The sequence below is a fragment of the Acartia tonsa genome, chromosome 7 (genome assembly GCF_053477335.1).
Source record: "Acartia tonsa isolate MP-2025a chromosome 7, ASM5347733v1, whole genome shotgun sequence".
Taxonomy (NCBI): domain Eukaryota; kingdom Metazoa; phylum Arthropoda; class Copepoda; order Calanoida; family Acartiidae; genus Acartia; species Acartia tonsa.
In genome coordinates this window covers 34,275,093-34,302,830 of record NC_137266.1, presented here as the reverse complement: position 1 = coordinate 34,302,830, position 27,738 = coordinate 34,275,093, and the positions used below count along the sequence as shown (strand labels likewise).

General features: G+C 31.2%; 1 protein-coding gene across 3 annotated transcripts in view; it reads right to left on the bottom strand.

Annotated features, from left to right (window-relative positions):
* Positions 1 to 27,738, bottom strand: part of LOC145323643 (uncharacterized) — a 55,433-nt gene that overhangs the window by 11,779 nt on the left and 15,916 nt on the right. For 2 of the 3 annotated variants that reach the window (XM_080166047.1, XM_080166048.1), the window contains 12 exons: positions 26,315 to 26,360; positions 25,418 to 25,600; positions 24,831 to 24,890; positions 24,338 to 24,472; positions 20,880 to 20,960; positions 20,313 to 20,385; positions 18,576 to 18,685; positions 16,743 to 16,817; positions 12,766 to 12,803; positions 11,939 to 12,173; positions 11,357 to 11,762; positions 10,086 to 10,142 (listed from right to left, as the gene is read on the bottom strand). In XM_080166047.1, the coding sequence (XP_080022173.1) occupies positions 10,086 to 10,142; positions 11,357 to 11,762; positions 11,939 to 12,173; positions 12,766 to 12,803; positions 16,743 to 16,817; positions 18,576 to 18,685; positions 20,313 to 20,385; positions 20,880 to 20,960; positions 24,338 to 24,472; positions 24,831 to 24,890; positions 25,418 to 25,600; positions 26,315 to 26,360 (1,499 nt within the window). The remainder of the gene's footprint in view (positions 1 to 10,085; positions 10,143 to 11,356; positions 11,763 to 11,938; positions 12,174 to 12,765; positions 12,804 to 16,742; positions 16,818 to 18,575; positions 18,686 to 20,312; positions 20,386 to 20,879; positions 20,961 to 24,337; positions 24,473 to 24,830; positions 24,891 to 25,417; positions 25,601 to 26,314; positions 26,361 to 27,738) is intronic. The other variant, XM_080166049.1, reaches the window with a different exon arrangement.

Genomic DNA, 27,738 nt, shown 5'->3' with positions numbered 1-27,738 from the left:
AAAAAGTTGATTCCTACATAATTTATGGCAGATTTGCCCTAAAAATAGCCAAAAAACGGCGAAACGTCTGAGCCGTCAGCTGTTACTTTTCCAACTTTTTGTTCGATTTAGGGAAAATAGACTTACCAAGGATTATTCATGCAAAATTTCAGATCGAAATTCGAATTTTAAGTGCCATTTAATCATTAATACGAGATGGTTGCATTACCCCCCCCCCCCCTTTATAAAGAAAAATTCACTTTATTCTTTATATATTTATATATCATAAGTACAGGGAATATTCACAAAAAAAAGCATTGCCCTTAAAGAGTTATGAACGATTAAGTTGTTCAAATTTAGATCAGCTTTATATAGGTCCCAATATGATTTTAGGATATTCTATTTATTTAAGATTTAGGTTTTTTACTGCCCTGCCTTCACTAGATGGTAGAGGTTCAGCCACTGCACTAGTTAAAAATATTTGGTTGACAACGTTTGCTCGATTTATAAACATTAAACAACGTAAGTATTTCTTCCCAATATCTTTATTTAGCATTTTCCTACAAATAGCGCAATAAAAAGGAAAAAAACTAGTAAAGTAAGTGAAAAACAAGCAAGGACAATATCCATAAAGTGCGAAGCTTAACATATTAGGAGATTATACAAATAAGGAAAAAGGAGATGTGAATCTGACAAACAATTCTATGTGGAAATTTCCTCATAACCCCCTTCCCTTTTTTATCCCCCTTCTTACACATTTCCCTTTAGTTACATCAAAAAACAAGTTTTACGCAACAAAATATTTTATTTTCAGCAGTTTCCAATGGAATTAATTAGCTGAATAGCAGCCCCTGCTACAAATGAACATAGACATTAGACAAGTATACAGAGTGTGTGGTCACTTTTTGGCAAGTTAGGGAAAACGTTCGGAGGCGATTAAAACTATCCTGAAACTGTGCCCTCAGGACCCTCCCCAAACATAATAATCTGCTCCTTATGTGTTGTTTATATTAGTACTTGCCCTTTTATTGATACTGAAAAACTTTTAATTTAATTTTTTTACCCCTCAAACAAGTTTTTTCTCAACTTAATATACCTAATCAAAAAGTGAAGTAATTAAAAAAATGTTAAAAAAAAAATTTTATTCCTTGTGAAAAAATCATTATTTAATACCTATATTTGCGACAACTTTTACTCTATAAATTCTTCCAATTTTTAACATCAACAAAAACCCCGCTCCTCTCGGAGAGAATCGAACCCGGTACTCACGGATAAGGAAACCAACATTCTATAATTAAGCTATGAAAGAATCCAATTATCAATGGTGAAAAAAGACATAGTAAACAAAAACTTATTTCTTATAGTATACTTTAAAATTTCATGGATTTTCATGTCTGTCATTTTGGCTCAGGGGTAGAGGTGAGGTTCCAGTTGGAAGGTTGTGTGTTCGAATCTACCCAACCTCAAAATATAATTTTCAATGTCTGAGATAACAAGTAATATTTGGTAAAAGTAATAATATTTTTTAAAACTACATTATAACAACATTCACTTAAAATATAAAAAAGCTTTTTTATAATTTGCTTAGAGAGTAGATATCATGACAATTGATAAAATAGTAAAACTTTAACATTGGAGGAGTTGAACCTGCAATCTTCCTATCCATACCCTAGCGCGATAACCCCTACACTAAAGAAGACAAGAAATTATGCAAGAAAATTTAGGTATAGAATACAATAACCTCTCTCCTGTACTCTGCACATAATTTTTCAGTATGGCTGAGAACCGGTTATAATCCAACGAACATAAATCGGTTTCGAAGCACTACTGTTATATGTTATTTTTAAAGGAAGAACAACTTGATGTCTATTATCCCATAATCAAATAATAATTTTTCCTGCACGGTCTAGATCCTGCAACCATTGTAATACAACACTTTGACGCTAACCACAAGACTAAAAAAGAAAAGAATTTTTCCAAAAAACGTTGACTAACCAGTTATGCATTGTATTATAAACAGCTTTTCACGGAGATAAATATGTACAATTACAAGATCAAAGCCAGTTAAATTAGTCACGAAATGCCAAAGGCAAGGGCTCAAAAATTGGTTTTAATTTATTCTTAGGAGGGTGGTGGAACCCTCACTCAAAATAGTTACAAACCTTCCCAGGAACTATGATAAGCTAACCTGTAAAGGAGAACTATATTATTTCAGTAGTTAGTGAGATTCTTTGGTACAAATAAATAAACAGAGAGCCAAACAAACATCCTGCTACTTTATTATATGGATGATAGCTACAATCTTTTAAGTTACTTGCCGGGATTTGAACTGGAATTCTTAGATAAGTTACGTAAAAATTTGCCCCAAGACTACAGCGGCACAATTAATTCAATGTGATTTTTATATAAGTATAGCGAAAAAAGACAACATAATCATTTTCATAACATTTCTCTCTCTAATCAAAAAGAATATTAGCTGACACGGAGTTAAAACCTTCCAACTAGCACGATAACCTCTAAAAGAAGAATAGGTATAAAACAGTAAAATTTAAGTCAATGAGCTATGAAAACAACCGAACATTCTTGGTGAAAAAGACAAAGTAGACAACATTTTCAACACTCATTGTTTAAATTCACCATATATATAGTAATCTACTCTGTAGCTCAGTGGATAAGTTCAACTTATAGTTATAATCCCAGCAGTCTGAAGCATATCGGATCAAAACCACCTCAGTGAACAAAAATATTATTTTTTAACATTGATAACATCGTAAGTAAAAAAAAATAAAACCAATTTTAAAAAGTCACTTAAAATCTTGGAAAAAGCAATTAAAAAGAGAGAGAGAGAGAGAGAGAGAGAGAGAGAGAGAGAGAGAGAGAGAGAGAGAGAGAGAGAGAGAGAGAGAGAGAGAGAGAGAGAGAGAGAGAGAGAGAGAGAGAGAGAGAGAGAGAGAAAAAAAATTTCAGAAAATAAAAAAAATAAATATTTTTGTTCTTTGACCGCGGAGATTTGAACACGCGACCTACAGATAAAGTAAAATCTAAAAGAAAAATTTTACTGTTACTCTACCACAGAGCTACGTCGGTGCTTAAATGTAAGGAGAAAATAGACATATTTAATCCCAAGAAACACAAATTTTTTGAAGATTTCCACAGATATAAAAATGTACAGAAGTAAGATTAAAAATGACATTTTTTGCACCGATGTCAACAAAAACTGAATAGAATATGATCCCAAATAATTTATCAGTATGACTGATATCCGCTTCTTATCCACCAGAAGCGATACTAGAAAAAGAAGAACTCAATTAAATTAATATTATAACATAGTAGACAATATTTTAATTATATAGTCATTGTTTACAATTAGACCAATTTTCAAAATAATATTTGGTGGTGCCAATAGCCCTGTGGTTAAACACCAGTAACGTAAGATCTAGAGTTCCGGTTCAAACCTCCAATCTTTCATCAAATTTTTGGGGGAGTTGTGATTTTATTGGGTGGGGTGGAGGGGGGGGGGGGAAGGCCAATTAACCTCCATTTTTAATTTAAGTTTTTAATTTTGGGGTGGATTGTAATTTTTTTCTAACGTGATTTTTTTGGCAGTGTGATAATACCCTCCCCCAAAATAGTTATAAACCTTCCGAGGGCCCATAAGAAACTATCCTGTATAAGAGCACCATATCATTTTAGTGGTTAGCAAGATTCTTTTGGTACCAACAGATAGACAAACAAATGGACATCATATTTTACTTACTGATGTAAGAATAGGACAGCTTTTCTACTAAAACAATTTAGTTCTAATAGTTCTTTGGTACAGTGACTGCAGAGAACCATCTATCATCCAGGTTCTAATCCCCTAATTGTTTTTTGGGGGAAGGGTGATTTTAGTTATTTTTTGGTGGGAAAAGAGAGGGGAGGTCAAGCAACCACCAGTTATAATTTTAGTTTTTTTTTTAAAAATTCAAAAATTTGGATTTAAAAGAAGAATTAAATCAGTTCAGTTGTTATCGAATTCTTAATCTACAATCAAAATAACCCTTCATACTTACTACAAGGTTTTAAAAATATTCGTTTTCAATACTTGGAGGAATAGAACCGAAAACCTTTCTATCACGAGACTGCCGCTCTAAGCCCTAGACAGTAGGTATAAAGATATGTTAGACGAAAATTTAGGTGATAATAATAAAAATAAAGTAAGTTTTGCTAGAGCAAATCTCCTCTAACTTTTTTACACCTTATATTATTATTCAACCTTTATTTTATATCTTTTTTTTCTTGAAAGAAATATTACTTATAAATGAGAGGAAACACTACATTATAGTCCATTGTCCATTGCAGAATAAAAACCTATTAACATTCAATTCTTAGTGGGATTGAACCTCGAACCTTTCCAATACAAGACTGTCGCACTAGCCCCTAGACTAAAGGTGAAGAGAAATTCAGGAACTTATTTAAATCAACTAATTATAATATAACAATCTATTTAACAGAGAAATAGGAATTTCTACAATACCCCCTCTCATTCCCTCTCTTTCTCTCTCTCTCTCTCTCTCTCTCTCTCTCTCTCTCTCTCTCTCTCTCTCTCTCTCTCTCTCTCTCTCTCTCTCTCTCTCTCTCTCTCTCTCTCTCTCTCTCTCTCTCTCTCTCTCTCTCTCTCTCATGCTGTATTAATCACGGAGGTTTAGTGGGCATAATTTTTGCATAATGGAAATAATAAACAAGGATATTATTACAATGAATTTTTTTGTGTAAAATCTTATATATTGTAAAACCAAAAGAAAGTAAATAAAACATTGATTAAATCTAGCCAATCGCGTGATAATTTTAGAACGCGGACTCTAATAGTTATATAAGCAGACGCCTTAGCCCTCAAAATCACTCAGCCAATGCAATAGAAGAAGGAATCTTTTAGAATACTGAAATTGTTATAGATTTGTGTTTTGAAAAGAAAAGTTTTATCAGGGAGGGATGAGACATCATAATATAAACTTAAAATCCCACTAATTAATTTTGAATGCTTCGTACACTAAAAAAAATATAGAAATCTTCCTTGAAGGGTAAATAAAATCAGGGGGGTTGCGTAATTTTACATTTAACATTTTGGGAGTTGCGTGATTATCGCAACACAACATTTTGAGTTTTATAACATGTTTCTTTTTTCTAAAAAAAAAATTTAAAAAATATAGTAGGATCCCATACCTAATATTTTTTAAAAAGAGAGGCAAAATTATAAATATGTTTTTAAATAAAATAATGAAACTAATAAAGAGACGGAAGAAAAGGGATGATAGAAAGGGACATTAAATCTTTAAAAAATATGAATATTTGTAGTTTGATTTTTTTCTTACTTTCTTAGTCAGAGATAAGACAATGGAAGAAAAAGTTTAATATTCAGGGATAATACAATGAAAGAAAAGATTTAAAAGGCAGTGATAAGACATTGGAAGAAAAGAGTTAATAGTCAGGTATACGACAATGAAAGTAAAGGGTTAATAGTCAGGGATAAATAGCTATTAGTTGGGGATAAGACAATAAAAGAATTGAATTTTTTAGGTGGTGCCTGCACCACGATTTTTCTTGAAAAATTTCAAGAGTAAGATCACCAGAACATTTGAAAATTGCATTAATTGATGATTATGTAAATAACATTGTATTCAAGGATGTATTAATTTGAATTAATATTTGTAATATATAATAATTGAAATACAAAATAATATTTTGATCCTACAAATAATACATCAGAAGATAGTAAAGAAACGCGCAGCCAATAGCGCGCTCATAGCGCGCTCTTGGCTAGTGTTAAAATGGACTTCTTACTTATGATTATAGAGTTGCTGCGCTTTCTAAACTATTACAAGTCAGGAATAAGGTATAACCAACAAGCAAATAAATTCGAAAATTGATTTGGGGGGCAAAATAACGCAACCTTTATTATATTGCCTTTTTCAGCTGTCGTTGGGGAGCAAAATTTGTATTTCACCATAGATAAAAAAATATGTAATCGCGGCATTGTGTGCATCATCAATAACCAAAACAATCTTTTAGTACCAGACAATAATAATTTTATATATGACAATATAATGAAAAGGACTGTCCATAAGATTTTTTTTAAATTTTAAGCATACTCTATATATTAACAGAATCAAGATCTATCTCTTTGAAAATTCTGACCTCAAACTATAAGGTTTTTTGTGCTCCTTTATTGGCGACCTGTATAGTTTTCTCTCCTAGTTTTGCCTCCAACATCGCTCTATGTAGCTCAGAATAGAGTTTAAATTTTCAATGGGCTCCAATTGCTATGCTTCAATATAAAATCCGAACAGAAAGCAATTGTTATATGAATAAAGTTAAAGTTATACTTTTATTTCTTTTTTTCCTATTGTACAGTCCTAATTGAGAGTACAAATACAAGTTTTAGATTTAAAATATGGATATAGTAGATCTAGATGGTCAATCTGGCCTCTTATTCCGTCAATCTTAACAATGAATTTCTAAGCAGACAAAACCTTTTCGTTTATTTATACATATATAGGATTTGTTCCATTAATACACATGATAATTTTTTTCGCTATATAATTTCCTGAAAGTTATTCTATCATTAGAAATTAAACTATGCATATCTGACTTATATTTGTTTTCTCATATGTTTCACTTTTCACGAAGCTAAAGAAAATGCTTTATCCTAAGCTGTATCGGTACATTTTCTAACCATTAACATTGCCTGATTATTCCTTAACTGTTTTCCTGTTGACTGATTTATAGATTATGTATCTAGATTATATCTAACATTGAACCACCCATGAGGACCCAATAAAATATTTACACGTAGTTCACCATATTACAATGGATATAGCAAAGGTGGATATATTGACAGGGGAAAATTGGTCGTCAATTTAGGTTGCTAATAAACAGGGATATAAAGGGATAAAAGACAATGACAAATAAATAGATAAATTGATGTATACCCCCAATGATGCTACACAAAATAACCTCTGTTTATTATAATTAGTGGTTGAAACGTTTAGACATTCAACTTTATGAACCAATCAAGCAAACTTCAGTAAAATCACCAAAGTTGTTTTACCAACGAATAAAAAAACGTTATTCACGTATGGTCCCTCAGATGTCAAAACTTTATTTTAGTGTTTGGCCAAAATGACTTAGCAATTGTATCTGTAAGTACGTCTAATAACACCCTATGCTATTTTTAAAATCCTAGAAAATTTTTTTTGCAAGAAAATTGCATAAATTCGCAACCTTTTTTAGAACCACTACATAACTCGAGTTTTAAAACTTTTTATATAAAATCCTTTTTACAAAAAATATCAATAATTACTTAAAATTAAACCTGAAAGAAAAAAAATCTCATTACACGTGTTAATTTGCATGTTTTAGGTCTTTTTTTGAGGAAAGTATAACTTCCACATTTTTGACAATAATTATATTTTTTAACATTTCAAAGTAAAATATAATAAAACTTAAACGATTTTTCTTGTATTATCAGTTGAAAATTTCATCAAACATGCAATTTAAGTGATGAAAATTTAATAAAATCATTTTTTGAATGTTTAGAATTACCAATTTTCTACATTTAAAACAAAATGTTAACAAAATTTAAAAACATTCTAATATAAAACTTTAAAAATCAATAACATTTTATAAAATGATGTTTTAAAAAATAAATCATTAAAAGGTATTAAAATGCATTTTAAGTTGCTTAAAATTAAAACGAGAATATCTTTTTACACTTTATTCTTTGTAATAGAGATTAATCGTCATTTGCTGAAAATGAAACATTTAATAAACTAATTGAATCTTTTTGTGACCATATTTAGAATTTTTAATTTTTACACTAAGGTGTTTTTTAATAAAAATCTTTGTTAATTTCTGTTTTACGACAAAAAAAGAAAGGGACTTTTTTACTATTTCTAGGTTATCTTATGCAATTTAAACTATATAATATGAAATAAATTTTAATTGTCTTTCTTTTGAGCCACAAAACACTGTAAAATGTAACATATATGCAAAAATAACAATTTTTTTAATGAATATTATAATATCCTTACATGACATTGCGTCAGAGCTTATTCTTTAGATCATATGTTCATGAAAAGTAGCCATAACTTGGAGGGTTGCGCTATTTATTAGAATATTAAATAAACTTGAATGGTAAAAATATTAGCATATCCTTTGTTAATTCAAATGCTTTAGGTATATTGTTCGGAAAGTTAGTTAAAAAAGAGAGAATTTGCTGTGTATACTGTTGAAAGACTTTCAAAAATGTGAATTACAAAGCAATCCTAAAAGATCGGGCCGTAGGCGAGTCTTAGTCGATTGGGGGGGTGGGGGGGGGGGGTGGGGGTGGTTAATGATCACCTTTTCCAACCAATATTCAATCAACTTCTATTTAACACTTATCAGTCGGTCGCCTGCCCCCCTATTATCTCAGCTCCTATTTGATCAGGGCTCAAAAATTTTGTGCATGTCCCCTGTTTCATAATGAATTTCCGACTATAAGTGAATCAGATTTTCGTTATTAGTATACGAGGTAAAAAAAAGAACATTTTAAAAAAATTATTTAAATAAAACCCAACGTGTATTGGCAGTACAAACATCTTAATGCTAGCAGACATATGTTTATCAACATTTGCAGAAAGCTATTTCCACAAGAAAAATTATTCAGGTTTCTACCTCACAATTTTAAATATTTCTTTTTGATAAAATGTTTGACATATATCGTATAATCATTTACCAAAAAAAATATTTTGATAATTTAGATTTCAGAGAAGATTAATCCTTTCAAAAAACTAAGACGACATTTTACATCTTCTGTCATGACATTTTAGAAAAAATATAAAAAAAAACAAAATTTAGTATGAAAACTATTTTCATCGATTTTTCTGAAGGTATTATCGTATTCTGTGGCTTTGTTATTATCATTTACTTATATTGAAAGTGCCAAACATTGTACCCTAACTTATTCATTTAATAAAAAATCAACCGTGTATTATAAAATAAGACTAGTATAATAAACAGTCAAATGGCCCCTTCCTCCCTTCTAATATGGTACTCATTTATTAGTCGGTTCGTTCATCCAGTAGGAGGGGAGGGGATAAGGTCAAGGATGTGAATTGTGGGTTTCGTTGTTTTATCCAGCTAACAGTAAATTGTTCTGAAAGTGCACGAAAATCTGGTGCACCATCCATGTAATAATAGATCATTTACCATAGTGGGACTGTTTTAATGCTAAAAATTGTATCTTCGAAAAAACAGGTTTTAAGCAAGTATGGTGAAATAGGGTTAAATAAATTCGCTTGTTGGTTATAGCTAGCTGATTACAAGTATTACCATACAAATATTGAAACCCGAAGGACAATTCTAACATACTTAACAGACCTAACCTAATCAGAGAAAAGCTTCGCTTTTAATAATCTCCAGCCTTCATTTTACTCTTAGTGTCTGAACATAAATTGATTAAGATAAGCCCTTTGATCATTTGACATTTTCTTTTATATTTATCTTATTATAGGCGTAGATTTTTTTTTATAAAATAAATATAAATTATAAAAGAAAGAAGTATTAATTTGAAAAGGTAAATTATAGTTTATTTTAATATTTAAATCATATTTTTTCATGGTAAAGAGACGGTTTATCTAAAGAAAATCTACTTACCTAAATTCTTAACTAGCTATTATAAGAAAAAATGCTACCCGCGTCCGTGGCTCAACACGAAGTGCATACGATCGTCGTCGGGGAGGGGATAGGTTCGAATCTCAGCTTAACACCGCGTTATAACAAAAGACATTATAAATGGTTCCTGCTGCTGCTATGTCAGGAGTGCGACATTAATAGTTATATTAGAGTAGGAAGAATGCCTTGGCCCAATACAGACACAACTCATTACCATGTACAGTTCATAAGAGTTGGTTGTCTGATGGGTGTTACTTAACCTAATTCCCCAGGTGTTTGGTCGGAAAAGGAGATATTTGGAATCTTGGATCCCCTTACTTATACTGGGATGTTGGACCTGACGTTAGAGTGTCATGGACACACACTAATTTAGAAAAGCTTTGCTATTAATAAAAATGATAGGCAGGACTAACCTAGCCCAACCATCTCCATAAACATCGGTCAGTAAATACTTTTCTCCTCGCATCAAACTAAAAAGAAAATTGGGGTATAGTCCTTTCCACGACATCCCTCCATAAGGGGCGATTAGTCGTATTTTTAAAATGGCTTTTTATAGGGTATTTTAGGTTAGGTTAGGTGATTGCCCCACAGGGTTAGGTAATTGGCCCCGCAGGGTTAGAGCTCCCCGCAGGGGCTAGAAATAGGAGAAAAGCTACTGTGAAAAATACGAAGAATCGCTCCTTATGGAGGGATGTCGTGGAAAGGACTATACCCGAAAATTGTTCAATAGTATTTTTAAAGAAAAAGCGTCATTACTATCTAAACCATCTTACTATCTATAAAAAGAACAACTATGTCCATAAGAAGCGTAGTAGCTTCAAGTCAATATGAAGATTTATATGAAAAAGATACTTTGTAGCAAGATTTTGTAATATTAGGTTCTTTGATTTTTAACTCATCAATCTTAAAGCGGAGAAACCATTTATAAGTTAATGCAAATTAATTAACATTATACTGTACGAACATGCCTTAGTTTTATAGCAGCCGTGCAGCAAAAAAATGCAATGGAAAAAATATTCCATTGTTAAAAACTGGGTCAAAAATGTGAAAAGAAATTCTAGAAACAAAACTATTATTGTATAAGTTCAATTTAACTACAATTACATTTATCTAGTTAAGATTTAAAATAAAACAGATCAAAATTCTGCAATTCTTTAATAAGGGATATTTACTATAAGATCCTTTTTTAGTTCTCTGTTAAATTTTTTGTCTAGGTAATTTGTAACAGTAAATTAACAAACATACTTATGCTCTTATTCATCTTTCTTTTTACCCCCCCCCCGAAAAAAAAAATTATATTGTTGTAAAATTCATTAAAGGCATAAATGAAAATGCTACTTTTGAGCAAAATTAGTACTTTTCTATAGGAGAAATACGAGGGTCAAATATTCATTTCATGGATATTTCCCCTTTAATTTATCTAGCCTAACAACAATAGGTATGCAAAATATTGTTTCCTATGAAAAAACCACTTAAATTAGTCAGAAAAAAAAGAATGTTTATGAAGCCGAAGACAAAAAGTACTCATTTTAATAACATGACTTTATTGTATAAACAAACTGATGACTTGTTAGAATAAAACAAGGAAACACCGTGCATTGGGCTTGGACTTAAATAGATAAAATAAAAATAATATGTTTAAATAAACTGTGTTGAACATTCAATATAAATAAATTAATTTTACCTAATTTCATCCACTTTTTGAGCGTGATAATCACAGATGGCTTCATACACCCCTTGCATTTGTTGTCCCCTGGTGCTGGCAGCTGCGCCACTTGGCACTGTTCCACCTTGTTGTTCCTTGTTGTTGGCAGCTGCGCCACTTTGCACTGTACCACCTTGTTGTCCCTTGCTACTGGCAGCTGCGCCACTTGGTACTGTACCACCTTGTTGTCCCTTGCTGTTGTCAGCTGCGCCACTTGGTACTGTACCAATTTGTTGTCCCTTGCTGTTGGCAGCTGCGCCACTTGGCACTGAACCACCTTGTTGTGAGTTATTTGGCGGGGTACCACAAAAGGGAACATTTGAGTATTGTTGTATGGGTGATTGAGTTCTAAACAGTTGAGGGGAAGAAATTGGCTGTAATATTTCTAAAAAAAATATTAAAATTAATGATTTTCTTAAAGCTTTTAAAAATAGGTTTTGGGTTTAAAAACACCTCCCCTCTTCACGTTATTATAACTTTGAAATAGAAAAATATTCTAAAACCTGCCTGCAAACCAACAAGGTAAGTTGGTCGATTAGCGTAAATTAAAATGCGACGAACCTGTATTTGAGAAAGATCCACTTTGCAATTGCATTGAATTCACCATGGTATTCTGATACAAAGACGACATATTTGGCGGATTTATTGCATGCTGACTTTGCGCATTAATTAATGCAGCTGTTGTGCTTCTTGGTTGATTTGTTGGATTGTTGGCTGGTTTGGAACTTTGAATGGCACCTCCTTGCGTTTGGTTGGTTACTGGGGATAAGATTGCACGTGGACTCAGCTGCCAGTCCTACACAAGGATAATTATGTTCATATGTAATGGAGCAATATCAATAAACACATAATTGATAATAAAAAAAACTCTCAATACTTTGGGAGTAAGAAATCTTGGAAAGTTTTCAAATCCTTACACAGTATGTTTTTCTTTAAAGGAAAAAAAGTATTACTTATTTTAACCAACTTTTTAATTGGCTTGAGGAGTTTTGTATAAAAAAGTAATAGCAGTTCCTTGCAAGTTATACATACAAAACCGGGTTTTCCATATGATTTTGGAAAATTTAATGGACCAACTCCAAATTTTGAGGCCATTATTCTGACTAAATACTAAACTCCCAAAGCTAATTAAATGATGAACATAAGATATTAATTATGATTATATTTCTGTCAATGGTAAGTGGGTTAAATCAAGCAACACTTTTGTTCCTTTAAAAAAGAACACACTGTACAAGATTACGAAGGTTACTAAATGTCTTAAAACAGGTGGTCTTTTAGATAACATCTAGATGTATTCATTTTATTAACAAAAAATTCAACAGAACTGCCAAAACGATTGAAGTAAAGTAATCTTTGCAGAACAAAATTTAAAAAAAAATAGGAATTACCTTAAATAAATCTTGTGATGATTTGTTCTCGATGGAATCTAAAAAATCAAAAACTTTAAGAATAAAGGTAATTTACCTACCTTAAGTAAAATTTGAAAAACAAATTAGTAACCAACACTTCAAACTTTTAGACAAAATGAATTGAAAATGTTGGCTAAAATCAAAATACATATATATTCACATTAAAATATAAAATAAGGGGCGGGTTTTAATGCAACCATCTCGTAATCAATGATTAAATTGCACTTAGAGTTCGAATTTCGATCTGAAATTTTTCATGAGTAATCCTTGGTAGGTCTATTTTCCCAAAATTGAACAAAAAGTTGGAAAAGTAACGGCTGGCGGCTAAGCCGTTTAGCCGTTTTTTGCCTATTTTTAGGGCAAATTCATCATTAATTACGTAGGAATTAACTTTTTAAAACATATTTTTGGTTTAATTCATGTTAAATGATAGCAATAACCATTTTTTAAATTTCTAGTACCAACAGCTACCGGCTAGCACCGTTTGATAAGATTTTTGAGGACAAAAAGTATTATGTGGAGATAGGTTTCGTGACTAATATGCTATTAAGATTGGCAAAAATTGGCAAAACGGCTGAGCCGCCAGCCGTTAACCGTTACTTTTCCAACTTTTTGTTCGAATTAGGGAAAATAGACCTACCAAGGATTATTCATGCAAAATTTCAGATCGAAATTCGAATTCTAAGTGCCATTTAATCACTGATTACGAGATGGTTGCATTAAAAACCCCCCTTAACATCTATTCTAAAGAATTAATAGATTAATTAAAGTAATGTATTTTTTAAAGTGTCAATAGGTATATTATTTAAATATTTATCATGACGTACAGTACATAATAATAAGTTTTTAAATAAAAAACACTTGAAAACCCACATGATTGAAGTACTTATTTTCAAATGAAAGATTAAGTGAAACCTTTTCAATTAATGAAACACAGACACAAAAACGTGAACTTATTGGCATCAATTCGTTTAAAGTTTAAAATCTAAATTTAAAGTTAAAGAACATCTAAATTAAGGACGGACGTACAGAGCGACTATAGAAAAGCTTAACAAACTGCCCTTTATAATTTTTATATATTTTTGTACTACACTAAATAAAGGTCAATTAAATTGCAAGAAAAAGGAAATGATAATTACATCTTATTCTTACTCTATTTCAATTATCTTGTTAAAGGACAAGGACGTCACCAAATGAGTGTGCATTCCTCACCGCGTATGTTTAGTACTATAAAAATCACTATCGCATATTAAGACAATTCCCTTTTGCTTCCCTTTTGTCGAATCTTTTTACAACGTGGGTGGGGATAGTGTAGTCTCTGAGTTTAACCATTGCGGGGTATTACCTGCGGTGCCCTAACTCTGCGGGGCTGCCCTATATATCTAACTTAACCTAAGTAATAAACATACAAACAAATGCTCCCTCCCCCCCTTATCTTCAATTTATTTCAAAACTAAGAGAAAGAGGGTATATTACTTGTGACCAACATAACACTTTATGGGAAAACGTGCCTTATTTAACAGCGGCCCTCTCTTATTGCTATTGTGTCTTGCAAATATGAAACACAATGCGAATATGACAATGTGCAAAAGTGAATGCACAAAAACAAAATAAGACCTTTAATGCTGGGTGATTGATGCTACGTGTTCGACCTTTATTATCATTTCATTTTATTAGCATTTTGTTTATCAGAAATAAACTGGCAGATGTATAAAAACAAAAAGATTATTATCAACACTTTTTTTTGATTTGAAGATTGTTATTTCAACAAGATTATAAAATATAAAAATATTTCCTACTATATGTATTATGTATAAAGTCCCAATAACAATAACAGATTAACAGATTCAATGAAAAAAAAAACCTTTTTTGAGACCATCGTTTTAAAGGTCCAAGGGTCATACAAATTGCGGGAAATATGTTTGTTGTTGAATATTTAGGAAAAGTACAAAAAGGCACAAAAAATAGCTTTTAAACATAAAAAAATTCTCTGGACGTTTTATCCTTTTTTCAAATGCATGCTTAAAATTGAATAAATTAGTATTTGTAAACATGCTTAGAATAATTCTCTACAGAAGGGAATTTTTTCTGAATCTTTAAACAGGGCAGCGATTTATTTACCTAAGTAACTTAAATTGTAGCTCTTCTAAACAAGTGTATTTATTTTTTAATTTTCTTTTTTAAATTACCTTAATTATTAAAAAAATATAAATATGGAGGTGGCGAAGGGTTTGGTAATCAAGAAATAGGTTTGATTGATACGACTTTGCCATTTCAATCAATCAACCAATATATGAAAAGGAAGGGAGGCGGCAAGAAAAAAAGTGAATAACCTACAGCAATCCAAGACAAAATTAAAATAGCCCAAAACCATCCCAGGAATAATTTATTTAACACTAGCGGCTTCGGCTTTGCCCCTAGAGGTAATTAAAAAAAATGGCGATGCAACCTCATATTTTGAACATATTAAAAAAAACATATTTTGGTGCTGCTAACCATAATTTTATGGGTTTCTTAACGCTTTCTTTTCAATCTTTAAATATTTTTTTTTTTGGAGGGATGGGGGGTGTCCCACCCTCCAAGAAAATAACTTAAAACCACCACAGGACCAGTAGGTATATTCCCTGAAGAGTAGAGCCCATTCGGTTCAGCAGTTACCGAGATCTTAAGCTTTAGACGGACAGACAGATGGACAGACAGACATCGTTCTACTTTGTATTATAACATAGGTTAAAGCATAGAAGTTCACTGATGGAGAGGGGACAAAGAAATAACCCTCCTCAAACATTGTAACCCTCAAAATATGAATATATTAGAGATTATCTTTATAAAAAAATCAACTTTGTATCTTCAATAGAAACCGAGAAAATCATGTACAGACAGACAGACGGCCGGGCAGACATAATTATTAAGGTACAGTCATTTCGTTTCGTCATATTTTCACAGTAGATTTTCTCCTATTTCTAGCCACTGTGGGAGCCTCTAACCCTGCGGGCGGGGCAATCACCTAACCTAACATAACATATAAAAAACTGTTGTGAAAATACAAAGAAACGCCCCTTAAGAGACGTTGTCACGAAAGGGACCATATCCAATTATTATACAATTCGTATTTAGTGACACTGCCATTACCAGGATATAACTCCTCCATGACGAAACACATTTTTTTACACCCACTCAATTCACTTTTATAATAATTTGAATTAAATAGACAACGCCATAAGAATTTCTTTTGAAATTCAAGTATGTGTATTTAATGAATTTTCAATTAGATAATTTAATATCATCTGTAAATTCCATTCATGATTAGAAAGTGAAAAAAATATTTTAGTTATACAGCAATGATCGTATACTCTTATATCTGTTTTACAATTTAGTTAGTGCTTTCTTTCAAGGTGCGAGCTCAGCATCCCCCATCCTTTATTTGAAATAAATTTAAGTCAATATGAAGCCTCTTTAAAATAAGAAAATTGGTGTTGGCAAAACTCTTCAATGAGAAGTAGTGACGAAAATAACCCTTGAGAGTGTCAAAACTTAATAAGTCTAAATAAAATTGTACATAAATTTGTTGCAAAATTTTGTAAATACAGAGTGCAGAAAAAGGACATACTTTAATTGTTAGGATTTGACTAGGTATAGAAATGCCTCGCTAATAAAATTATGCTTTGTTGTTCTATGAATCTTTATTCCAAAAAATCAGATGAATATGATAATTATATCATTCAAAATTTTGTTGTAATAAGTTAAAATTAGCATGTTTTTAATAAACTTAAAAATTTCTGGTAACGATTAGAGTTGCTACGCTTCTTAACTCGTACCTAACTGTTTTGCATCATCATGCAATATGAAATCCATTAACCATACTAACCATTACGGACGGACGTACTGACCCTAATTATAGATAAGTTTTGCTTTTAAAAATTTTAAATAATAAAATTCTCCTTATTTTCTCCTACCTTTGTGCATGTTGGGAAGACTTGTCTGAGAGCTTGACATCATGTGATTTAGGAATGGATTTGTATTCGGTTTACCTAAAACAAGTAGTTGCAATTATTATAAATTTTGATATATTTTTTTTTTATGCAGGATTCTTTCAGAGTTTACAATGCCGCAGTCCACCGTCTAATTTTGGAAAGTCGCTAGCTTAGCGCTTATTTGTTAAAGAATTGTTTAACGATTTGTCATCAAATGCCTGCTTAAGGTCAAACTACGTTAAATTAGCCAAAAAGTACTTCTAAAAACTTTTGGGGGGATTGGAGGTCAAAATCTTGGCTTGGATTTATCAAGTAAAAGTGTTCATTTTGAAACATCAACATTAATCTATTTAAATGCTATTTAAAGGCTAGTGTTGTTTTTCTCATTAATTTATTTAGAATATACCATCATTTCAGAACCCTGATATAATATACATGTAAAATTTTCTCTAGTGCTTTTCATTAACTTTTTTGCATTTCATTCTTTGTGAAGCAAATTTTCATTAATAAATAAGTAATTTTACGTAACGCAGCTTCTTTTTAACTTTGATTTGTTCGACCGTCTCTATAATGGAGATGAGACACTAAATAGTGAAAAAAGCGGTCTTTTAAGTGCAGATTCCTTAAACTATTAGGTATTTTTTTTTTGGTGTAGATTTATCCAATAGTATGTCAGACCATAGTCATACTAAGACTGTAGGTATTTTTAGTGCCTTTAAGTTATGACACTTAAATTACAAGAATAAATGGTCATTTGTCCTACTGTCTTATTTGAGAGCTTCTTTTTTTTTATTTATGTTATCATCCTTGTTTTAAATTAAAAATAGTAGGTAATATTTTTAGAATTCAAAGTACAGTTAGGGAGTTGAATCCATTTTTATAGAAGCAGAAATATAATCTATGATTATGGTTTGGACCCTCTAAAACTGTAATCTACCCTTCCACTTTCCCCTCTCTTGGTGAAGATATCTTCAACGCCGATACGATTTTTGAAATATAAGATTCCACTTTTGTCTCTCTTGTTAAAGATATCTTCACCAAGAGAGGCAAAAGTGGAATCTTAAATTTCAAAAATCATATCGGCGTTGAAGATATCTTCACCAAGAGAGGGGAAAGTGGAATCTTACATTTCAAAAATCGTATCGGCGTTGAAGATATCTTCACCAAGAGAGGGGAAAGTAGAATCTTACATTTCAAAAATCGTATCGGCGTTGAAGATATCTTCACCAAGAGAGGGGAAAGTGGAAAGGTAGATTACAGTTTTAGAGGGTCCAAACCATAATCATAGATTATATTTCTGCTTCTATAAAAATGGATTCAACTCCCTAACTGAAGTATGTAGGTCGAGAAAAAATTCAAAGATTTATTTATGATGTTAAAATATATTTTTTTCTTATCTGTTTTCAATAAAGCATAACAAGTTTACAATAGTAGACCATTTATGATTCTGGACTTTGTACAAGAAAATAATTAACAATACATTTATTCTTCATCACATTACCTATCTACAAACTGTCTACCTTTCTATCTACCTACAATTTAATAAATATATTAAAGATACCAAAAGCTATTGAATTTTTTGGCCTGTACTAATAACTGTCTAAATGTTGTATGTATTTTCATCTAACGATCTAACTGTCTATCTATCTATGTCTAATTATAATGAATGTTGTTGCGAGGTGATAAATTTTTCATTTATTTGTTTTTTTCTCCATCTATTTGTCTTTCTGTTTATCTACTTTTTATCGTGTCTTGCCATTATAATTCCCCTTTATATATCTAAGTATCTATCTGTCTGTCTATCTATCTTTGTACCTGTATTATATTGAGAATTATTGTGATGTGGAGAGCTATTCAATGATTTATTCCCTTGGGAAATATTTGTTCCATCCATTATCCTCGCGTCATGGCATGACATTACTGGGCTAAAATATACATGGGTGTCAAATAAAAAAAAAAGAAATATTTCAGAGAATTCTATGGGAAAACTCAAAAAGATAGTAATAGATAAAACACGTTTATTATAGATAGTAATCTTTGTTGATGAATAGCTATGATACTAATTCTCACGGAAGCTTTATATTGGGAAAAAATATCTATGCTTTATCATTTAATTTATTTATAATAGAAATAACTAAACCTTCCCTCCAGGGGCCAAACCAATAAAGACAAGGGGCTAAGGAACCCGATTTTAAAAAGTATTATGAAAAAAAACTTCTTTTCTTCATGTGTTGACAACCACGTTGCAAAAAGCATTGACATTTATTGCATCAATTATGGCGACAACGAGACAACATATTTTGTAACTTAATGCCACTATTATTTTTTATGGAAATACTTTAAAAACATACTTATCATAAACAGGAAACAAGAAAAATAGCAAAAATTACCTTTTTCTACTTTTTTATTAGCCTTTTCAAAAATCAAATTTTCAATTAAAATATTTATTTTATTTATTCCCTACCCTTTACTTTTTTCCGCTGTTTTTTTTTTTTTTTTCATAAAATCGCCATGATTAAAGTCATTTTAGATCTTAGATTCGTTAATGTTATGATTTTGTAGAGTATACAGATTTTTTAACCTAAAAAGTATCTCCGTTTGAATAAACTACTGTTCTTAAAAATTTCACTTAATCTTCTTATTTTTCTCATGTTGATCATAAATATAAAACATTCATATTCTATTGAAACCATATGCTTGATTAAAAATATTTTAAGTGTAAAAATCTAAATATACTTAGTACTAACAAAAATAAATTATTTCTTGGTATTTGAAGTACTTTCAAAAGCTTTAAAAGTACCTACATATTTTTCGATGCAAAAATCAAAATTGCAAATCTATTTATGAAAATCTGAATAAAAAACGTACTTATACTCTAAAAACGAATATTTTCTGTTGAAATATTAATCATTTTTGTTTTTAAATGCAAATCAAAATGGTAAAGGACAAGTTTTTGTTTAGAACATTTTATAAAATCAGAGCTGAATCTTTAAATCACCGATCTGCCAAGCGAGCCATTTTAGAAAGTAGCTCACCTCATATCAATCTTTAAATCGAAATGGCATTGGTGATCCGGGTCACTAAGCGGCTCGCCTACGGCTCACCGGCAAAACTCGTATTGTAATGCCACCGAGCCGAGAAGTGATCCGTATTTAATATTTTTTCAATTCATTTTAATACTTTATTGCAAAGCTATTGTGAAAACATTTTCATAATTATTAAATTAATAAATTATATATTGTTATGTATGAAATACATGAAATTATATAAAAATTTATTGAGTGTCGCTAGCGATCTGGCCACACCGAGCCGTAAATCTTCCCAAGATCAATGCTTTTTTTAGCAATAGCTAAGGCTCACCTTCGGCTCACCTCGATATGGCTCACCACTAAATGATAAAGATCCAGCTCAGGATAAAAAAATACCTATCACTTAGGTATCAGAAGAGTAGGAGCCTAAAACAGGCGAAACTGATTACAATGCTGGGGTTAGAACATCCAAACAAAAGTGGTGCAATCAAATAGTTGATTGTCTATTGTGTGTAACTTATACCTGAATACAGCAGAATGTCTCCTTGAGAAGCCAAGACTTTGATCCAACATTCTCAATGGCGCAAATTTGTCCTACACAAATAATATTACTTTTAATCTTACCTATATAATAATTCAAAATTAATTGCGTCCTAAAAATTCATTAAGTTCCAAGCATTAACATAATAATATCCTGTTATTTACTTCAGATTATTTTTATGTTCTCACCAGAAAGACTTAGCAGTATTTAACACGCTGCAAAATTTTTTACTAAAATGTACTCTGAAATTATTTCTTTTTCATGAATCTGTAATCATGAATTTGTCAAAATTATGTTTTGTTTTCAAAAATCTTTATAATCCTATGGTATAAAGTTATAAGGTTGCTTGTTTGAGGCTAAAGGCTCGTTTGCTTGTTTTCATGGGTTTTACTTTTCAGGGAAGCCCTATTAATGTCTTAAGAGGTTTTAGGCTGCTTTTTTTTCTGACCTTCCCAGACCATTAATTACAGGCTAGAGGCGAAGCAACAAGTGATATAAATAATTTTAAATCAAATACTTATACATCATTAAAGTAATCTTATTTTTCCTGACTATTATTATTTGAGGATAAATTTTGTTGGTTAGCTTGACTTGAAGGCACAGTTGAATTATTCCATAGAGAAGCAACTGTATAATTCAATCAATTAATGAATTCCAATTTTGGAGGAGGATACCACCATACTCTAAAGGAAAATCGCCCCTAGAAATTACAACCGAATTTAATTTTATTTTCGATTTGTTTTTAATATATTCTTTGCCTACCTAATAACTAGTGGCTACTAGGGGCGATTTCTCTCGGAAGGATTTTTGAAACCTTCTCCAAGGTAGTTTTAGACATTACCAGGACCATCTGAACCTATCGGTTCTGCGGTTAGCGAGATCCTTCAGCACACACAAGACAGATAGACATCATGTTACTTTATTATAATAATGTGCACCCCCTTGTACACTCTACAGTTGTATCTTGTAAAATTATCCATTGTTTTCGATTTTTTATTCATACAATGAAATCAAATTCATTTATTTCCTACAGAATTGTTCATTATTTTTAGGATGAAATGCAAAAGCGACAAAAACTTTACTTAATTGTTTAGAAGAATGTTTTTTTTATTAACAAGCAATTGGTTGAATTGAATTTTTCTATTCGTGAAATCTTCAGTTTAGTCTATGGCTGGTTTTAGGCTATTATTCAGCCCCTTTCTAGCCTTCAGACTCTAGAGGCTAGATGTAACACAGCCAGTTATACAAATAAAAAAGTCTTTTTACGTCGCATTATAATGCACGTTATAAAACTTTCTCATTTCTTTCATTGTGTTGCCGCTTAATCTAATGAAACTTATCAAATTTCAGTATTTTTAGATCTTTTTCTATACTACGAGTAAAAACTCTTTTTCACCTTACTCTGTTGGTATCGTATGTTTTCGCAAAAAAACGTTATTTACAATGGATGTAGAATATACGTGGATACCATGAGAGGGCTAAAATTGTCTTCAATTTAGGTTGCTTATCTAGAACTCGTTTATTAGTCAGTTCGTTCATCCAGAAGGAGGGGACTTTTACTTTATTGGAAAACATGAAAATCTATATAAATTCAAGTTGAAGGCCAACATTGTAGAGCTTTAAATTAGCTTTGCTTCTAAAAAATTTCATTCATTTTCAAAGATATAAAAAGCATACAAAAAACAAAAATATTTTCCAATTTTTCAATTGCTAAGGTTATTCATTATATCTACGCTCGTTTATTTTTATTTATTTTTAGATAGTAATAATATACTATTTATTTATGATAGGTTTAAATAGTCTAATTTTAAAGGCAAACCTTAATTAGATGAGATCTTTCCTTAAAAATAGCTCAAATCGTCAATTTATGGATGTAAATTTGCATGATGACTCCTGTAACAGTTAGGTACGATTTGGAAAGCTAACATTTACAGAAAATCAGTACGTCCACTATTGGTTATTCTTTTAGATTTTTTACGGCATTGTTTTATATGAGAATTATCCAATTATTTTTGTTTTAAAAATGTTGATTTCTATACAATTAGGTACAATGCTATAAACCTTATTCAAGCAATTACTTTTTTACTATACATTTGTCAATGTACGTTTGTAATACAGTTTGTTCAACTCTTTTTTTATGGATGTAGTCAAATAAAATATATAAAAATATATTTTTACTACTGATAATCTATAGATTAAATGAATATTTGTATGAATAAAAACATTCATTTCTTTTCGTGTTTTTCTAAATGAAACCAAGAAAACAACATCCATAATAGCGAAGCTCAGCAAATAACACAGACATACAAACATTGACCATCTTGAAGTGACGACGATTTTGAATATTAATAATATAACGGTTAATTTACATAAAAAATATTTCACGTACTTTCGTTTATATGCTTAATCTTACAAATACTGCGCTTATTACATGGAGCCTAATTGTTAAAGTTATTAACATTTAAAAAGTCATTATAAATTCTCGCTTCTAATTTGTCCAACTGTTTCAGGAAATATCAAATAAAGTTGAATTCGATAAGACGAATATAACATATTATTAGGGATGGGAATCCGTCGAATTTTTGGGCCGGATTCGGATTCCGGATTCTGAAGGAATCCGTCAAAAAAAGTGACGGATTCTTGCGGATTCCGGATTCTTATTTTTGGCGGATTCCGGATTCTAGCAGTATTTTAAAAGGCCGTCCGTCACAGAGGGATAGCTTTTTTCGTTAATTTATCACTATGTTACTTGGTTGAAGCCTTGATTTGTTTAAAGTGTTGACTTCCAGCATAACTAAAACATTTACATCACATTAGTAAATTTAAAAATTTAAGTGCTACGTATGTCCTAAAAATGTGCTTGGTATTTTCTAACCTATTTAAATTAAATTTAGCCTACCAATTTAGAATCCGGAATCCGCTATAAAAAACGGATTCCGGATCCGGATTCGGATTCCAAAATTGGCCGAAAATTGGGCGGATTCCGGATTCCGGATTCGGATTCCGGATCCGGATTCCCATCACTACATATTATATTAATAATCCGTTAAACCTACGGACGGACAAACATGAGGACTAATCATATATGTAGAAATGCTTATTTTTGAAAAATCATTGTTCACTCTTATCCAAAATTAGGTTTTCTTCATAATAAGGAAAAACCAAATATTAAATTGAAGAACAATTACATTCCATAGAAGCGAAATAAAAATTGTCAGATTGTTAGACAGTAAAGATTTTTAGCAACGACCAAATTTCAACGTTTTATTTATCTTATGCTCAGCAGATTGTCTACGTTTTAATTCGTACTATTAAATTTCAGGAATCTAAAGGGATAAGACAATGACCGATAAATTGATTTACATCCCCAATAATGATACACAAAATTACCCCTTCCGTAAATCACAATCATCAAACAAATCAATTTTCAATAAAAGTCCCCAAAGTTGTTAAACTAACGAATGTTATTATAAAACTTTCGGGACTAGTGTAATAAACAGCCCATTGTCACCTTCCTCTATGAGCAAAATTAGCACATTTTGGCGCATTTCTTTGTAAAGTAGACATAAAACTATCTAGGTATCCAAAACTTAAGTTTTGTGACATGGCAAAATAACGGATAGGTTTACTGTAACAGAAACCTTAGATTTCATGATCTGTCTATTTCCAAATCAGATTTAATGGCATTAAAATAAACGTCAATGAATGATTAATTATAGTAAATATTCATATAATTACTGCGTGGATAGATTTAAGTTTGGTTCAAAGAACATTGGACTAAATTATACTTGTACAAAACTTTACGAATTTATTATCTCATTACTTGGCTTAAAAATTTGGGTACTTTTATAAAATCTTGATAGGTTGTTTTAAAACTACAAAATGGGCAATTTTGTAAATTGTGAATCATAATCAAGGATTAACATCAATTTATCGTCCATTGTCTTATCCCTTAAGATCCCTGAGTTAGTTTAATTCATTTTCTATAATTGATTGATAGATTCCTGAAGACTGGGGTGATGGGACAATTGTTGTAATGGGCGAAGGTACGCGGTTATGAATACTTGTTGGAGTTAACACAGGCTGAGAGTTCAGGTTCACATTGTTGGTCATGGAGGGGGCAGGTTTGTTTGAGCTTGGCACTGTATAACAACAAGATTAGTTTTTCATAATAAACTTGAAAAACTTGAACCGGTTCACAGTCACATCGAAAAATCATGCATAGCATCGAATTATAGATATTTTCTACGAATGTTAAAATAAAAATCATTGAATTAATACCAGTTTTGTTAGCCGGGGCCATCGGCCACTTATAGACTTATTAAAAAATATTGAATTAGTGGAAAAGGAAAAACAATAGGTATAATATAGAGTTTTGGGCGAATTATGCATTCTTCTCCAAAAATGATAATTAAAACAACCAAGCTAATATTGCTTGGTTCACTTCTATATGAGACAAAATGATACCAACTTTAAATAATTGAAACAAAATAAAATTGCCTAAATATGGTTGAGTGGAAGACAGTCTTTGTGATGACATTGGAGACGCAGTTAAACAACCTAAAATATTATTAAAACGTTCCATTGAAATATTACAAAATTAACAAATTAAGTATTGAAAAAAACAAGGATGACAACATCCATAAGTAGCAAACCACATAAATCATGGAAGAACAAACAGACTAAATGAATTAAAGAGATGTTAAGTTCAATTAAAAAATATGGGCATCTTCAACAAAATTTCAGCCGTTTATCTTTAATAGCAGCCGAGAAAATCGCATTTCATCCACAACGTTACAGACGGACTGACAAAGTGAAATATGGAGTATTTTTTTCAAATCCCAATTTATCATCCTAACATTTTTTTTCATGAAATTGTCCGACAATTTCAGTATTTTACTGCTATAAAAAATCGAAGTAAAAAAAACACTAACTACACAGACACAATTTTTGGAGTTAATTGTTTTAGAGCTCCAAAGGCCAAAAGCATAAATTATAGGTATGACTTTTTATCAAGACCTAAAAACACTTAATATAGTTAAAATTTTTATCATATAAAAGCTTGATATAAGATTTTTGTATTGTACCTGTTGAATTAACATGTGAAGAGACAGCAATGGAATGAGACAAAGCCGGTGATACACTTGACTGTGCTGGGAAGGAAGCTATAGAGGCATTGGAACCTTGTGCTGATAAACTACTGCTTGATGGAGATACTGATGTAGAGCATGACACTTTACTGAAGGATGACATATTTGAGGCTCTGTTGATAAAAATCATTTTTTGAAGGAAATAAAATTTTAAGTTTTATTTAAGGTAGAAAAAAATCCTCAAAAAAAAACTACATATAAAATCTGCTTAATTGTAATGTTTTTTTTCCTTTCAATTAAAAATAGAAAATGATGCATTTAAAAACACATTTAGGCTCAGGCTTATTTATTTTGATGTTTGAAGAAAAAACATATTAATCATGAATTCAATTGTATAGATTCTATTTTTAATAACCTAAGTCGTACTCGTACCTTTAATAAACTGATTTTAATTCAATGAAAAGGTTAAAATATCAACTGATAAAAATAGCTAGTTGATGATTAGCTGTAGCAAATTGCCAAATATGACTGAATATGCTATTTTTGAACGGTTTTAAGTAGAGGTATAACGATAGCAAATGATACAGTAAGATTAAAATAAGCTCTCCACCATAGGAAGGATTTTATTAGATTAAATAAGGGGAATAAATTATTCCAGTATGGCTTTGAAACCGATCAATATCCAATGAATTAGAGCCGGTTCTAAGCTATACTGAAAAATCATGTATTGTATTGTTTGAGAGACAAGTTTCCACTAATGATTAAATACAAATCACAAAACTCTAATTTATCCTATTCTTATTTTTTCATTTCTCCACCCGCAGAAAAGCTGTCTATAATACGATGTGATAATTAACCTTTAATTAAAATTCTTAATGATTTTTTTCCTGTTGAAATTTTGAGGTAATACTTTGGACTCAGAAGAACTAATAATGCTTTCCTGAAAAATAATAATTTACTAAAACAAGGACCATTATGTCCAATGCATTCAATTGTGTCTGTCTTTAACTAGACGTATAGATAGCATAGCAAATAAGGGGGAAATAAGGACAGGGTGACAATAATAGTAAAGTTTAAAAATGCGGGAGAAGGAAATACTGTAAATAACTGTATGGACGCAATTTATGAGCAACTTCCCACCTTATAACATAAACTATGAAAACATTACAAAATAATATAGGCAAGTTGAATAAAACAATAGAGGGGGAAGGGTGTAAATAACTGTATGTTCCCACTCCCACCCCGTGGGCCCAGTGCCGACTTTTAATTGGGTCTTTGTACATAAGCCAATAGCGTCGGGAATATTAACACAGCCTAGTCGCTATAAAAGGGCAGAAAGAAATTTGCTTGCATACCAATAATCCCCAGCACTGGATCCAGGTAGTTATCTGGATTATATACATTTATTATATGAACAATTTCTGAAATTATTTATTGAAAGGTACAAAATATTCAATTCCTTTACTGAAGTAATTTTTATAAACATATATTAAATTCAATTTTCTGTTATCATATAATACAGCTGAATACATAAATATCAGGTATTAAATTCAGGGATATAAAAACAGGTAAATTACAATCAAGTGTACTTGACTGGTATTAAAGTATGGACCTTCAAGTTTAGTCTTCTATTCTAGACAGAAGAACAAACTCCTATAGAGATGCTTTGCTACTAAAATCTTAGTAAATATTTATTTTCTCCTCTACCCCTGATTTTTGTTATTACCAACCTATTCTGTAAACTATTTGGATCAAAGGTAATTGGATAAATATGTAATAAACATTTGCATCAACTCACTCACTACTCGACACATTCATGGCAAGGATCTACAGGGATAAGACAATGGCCGATAAGTCTGGTGTTTGGTTGTAGTCAAATGCTCATATTAATAAATCTTAATTATAACTAAATGTATACAGTATATACCTATATGAAATTGTCAATAATTAAGAACAGTTTGACATAATAAGAGCATTTGAAGGGGCGTCGTAGCTCAGTGGTAACAAACTGAGTCACGGTGATGAGAGTTCGAGTTCAAGTCCCCATGTGGCAACTCGAATTTCTCAGTTGAATACGTTCACACAACTTCCCCTGGTTGTGTAAGAAGGGAGATTATTGAGTGGTTTGGATACTTAATAGTCACGTAGATAATATCTGTACAACCCTTATCCCAAGCTCCTCTGCGGAGAGCGTCATTCATTACGGTGACTTAATTTGGGACACCTGCCATACTCGGCGAGGGTGAGGTAATAATGAGTAGCTCCCTTGAGACAGCGGGTCAAGTCATAATGTACTTGAGCGTGGAGCTTGATAGCCC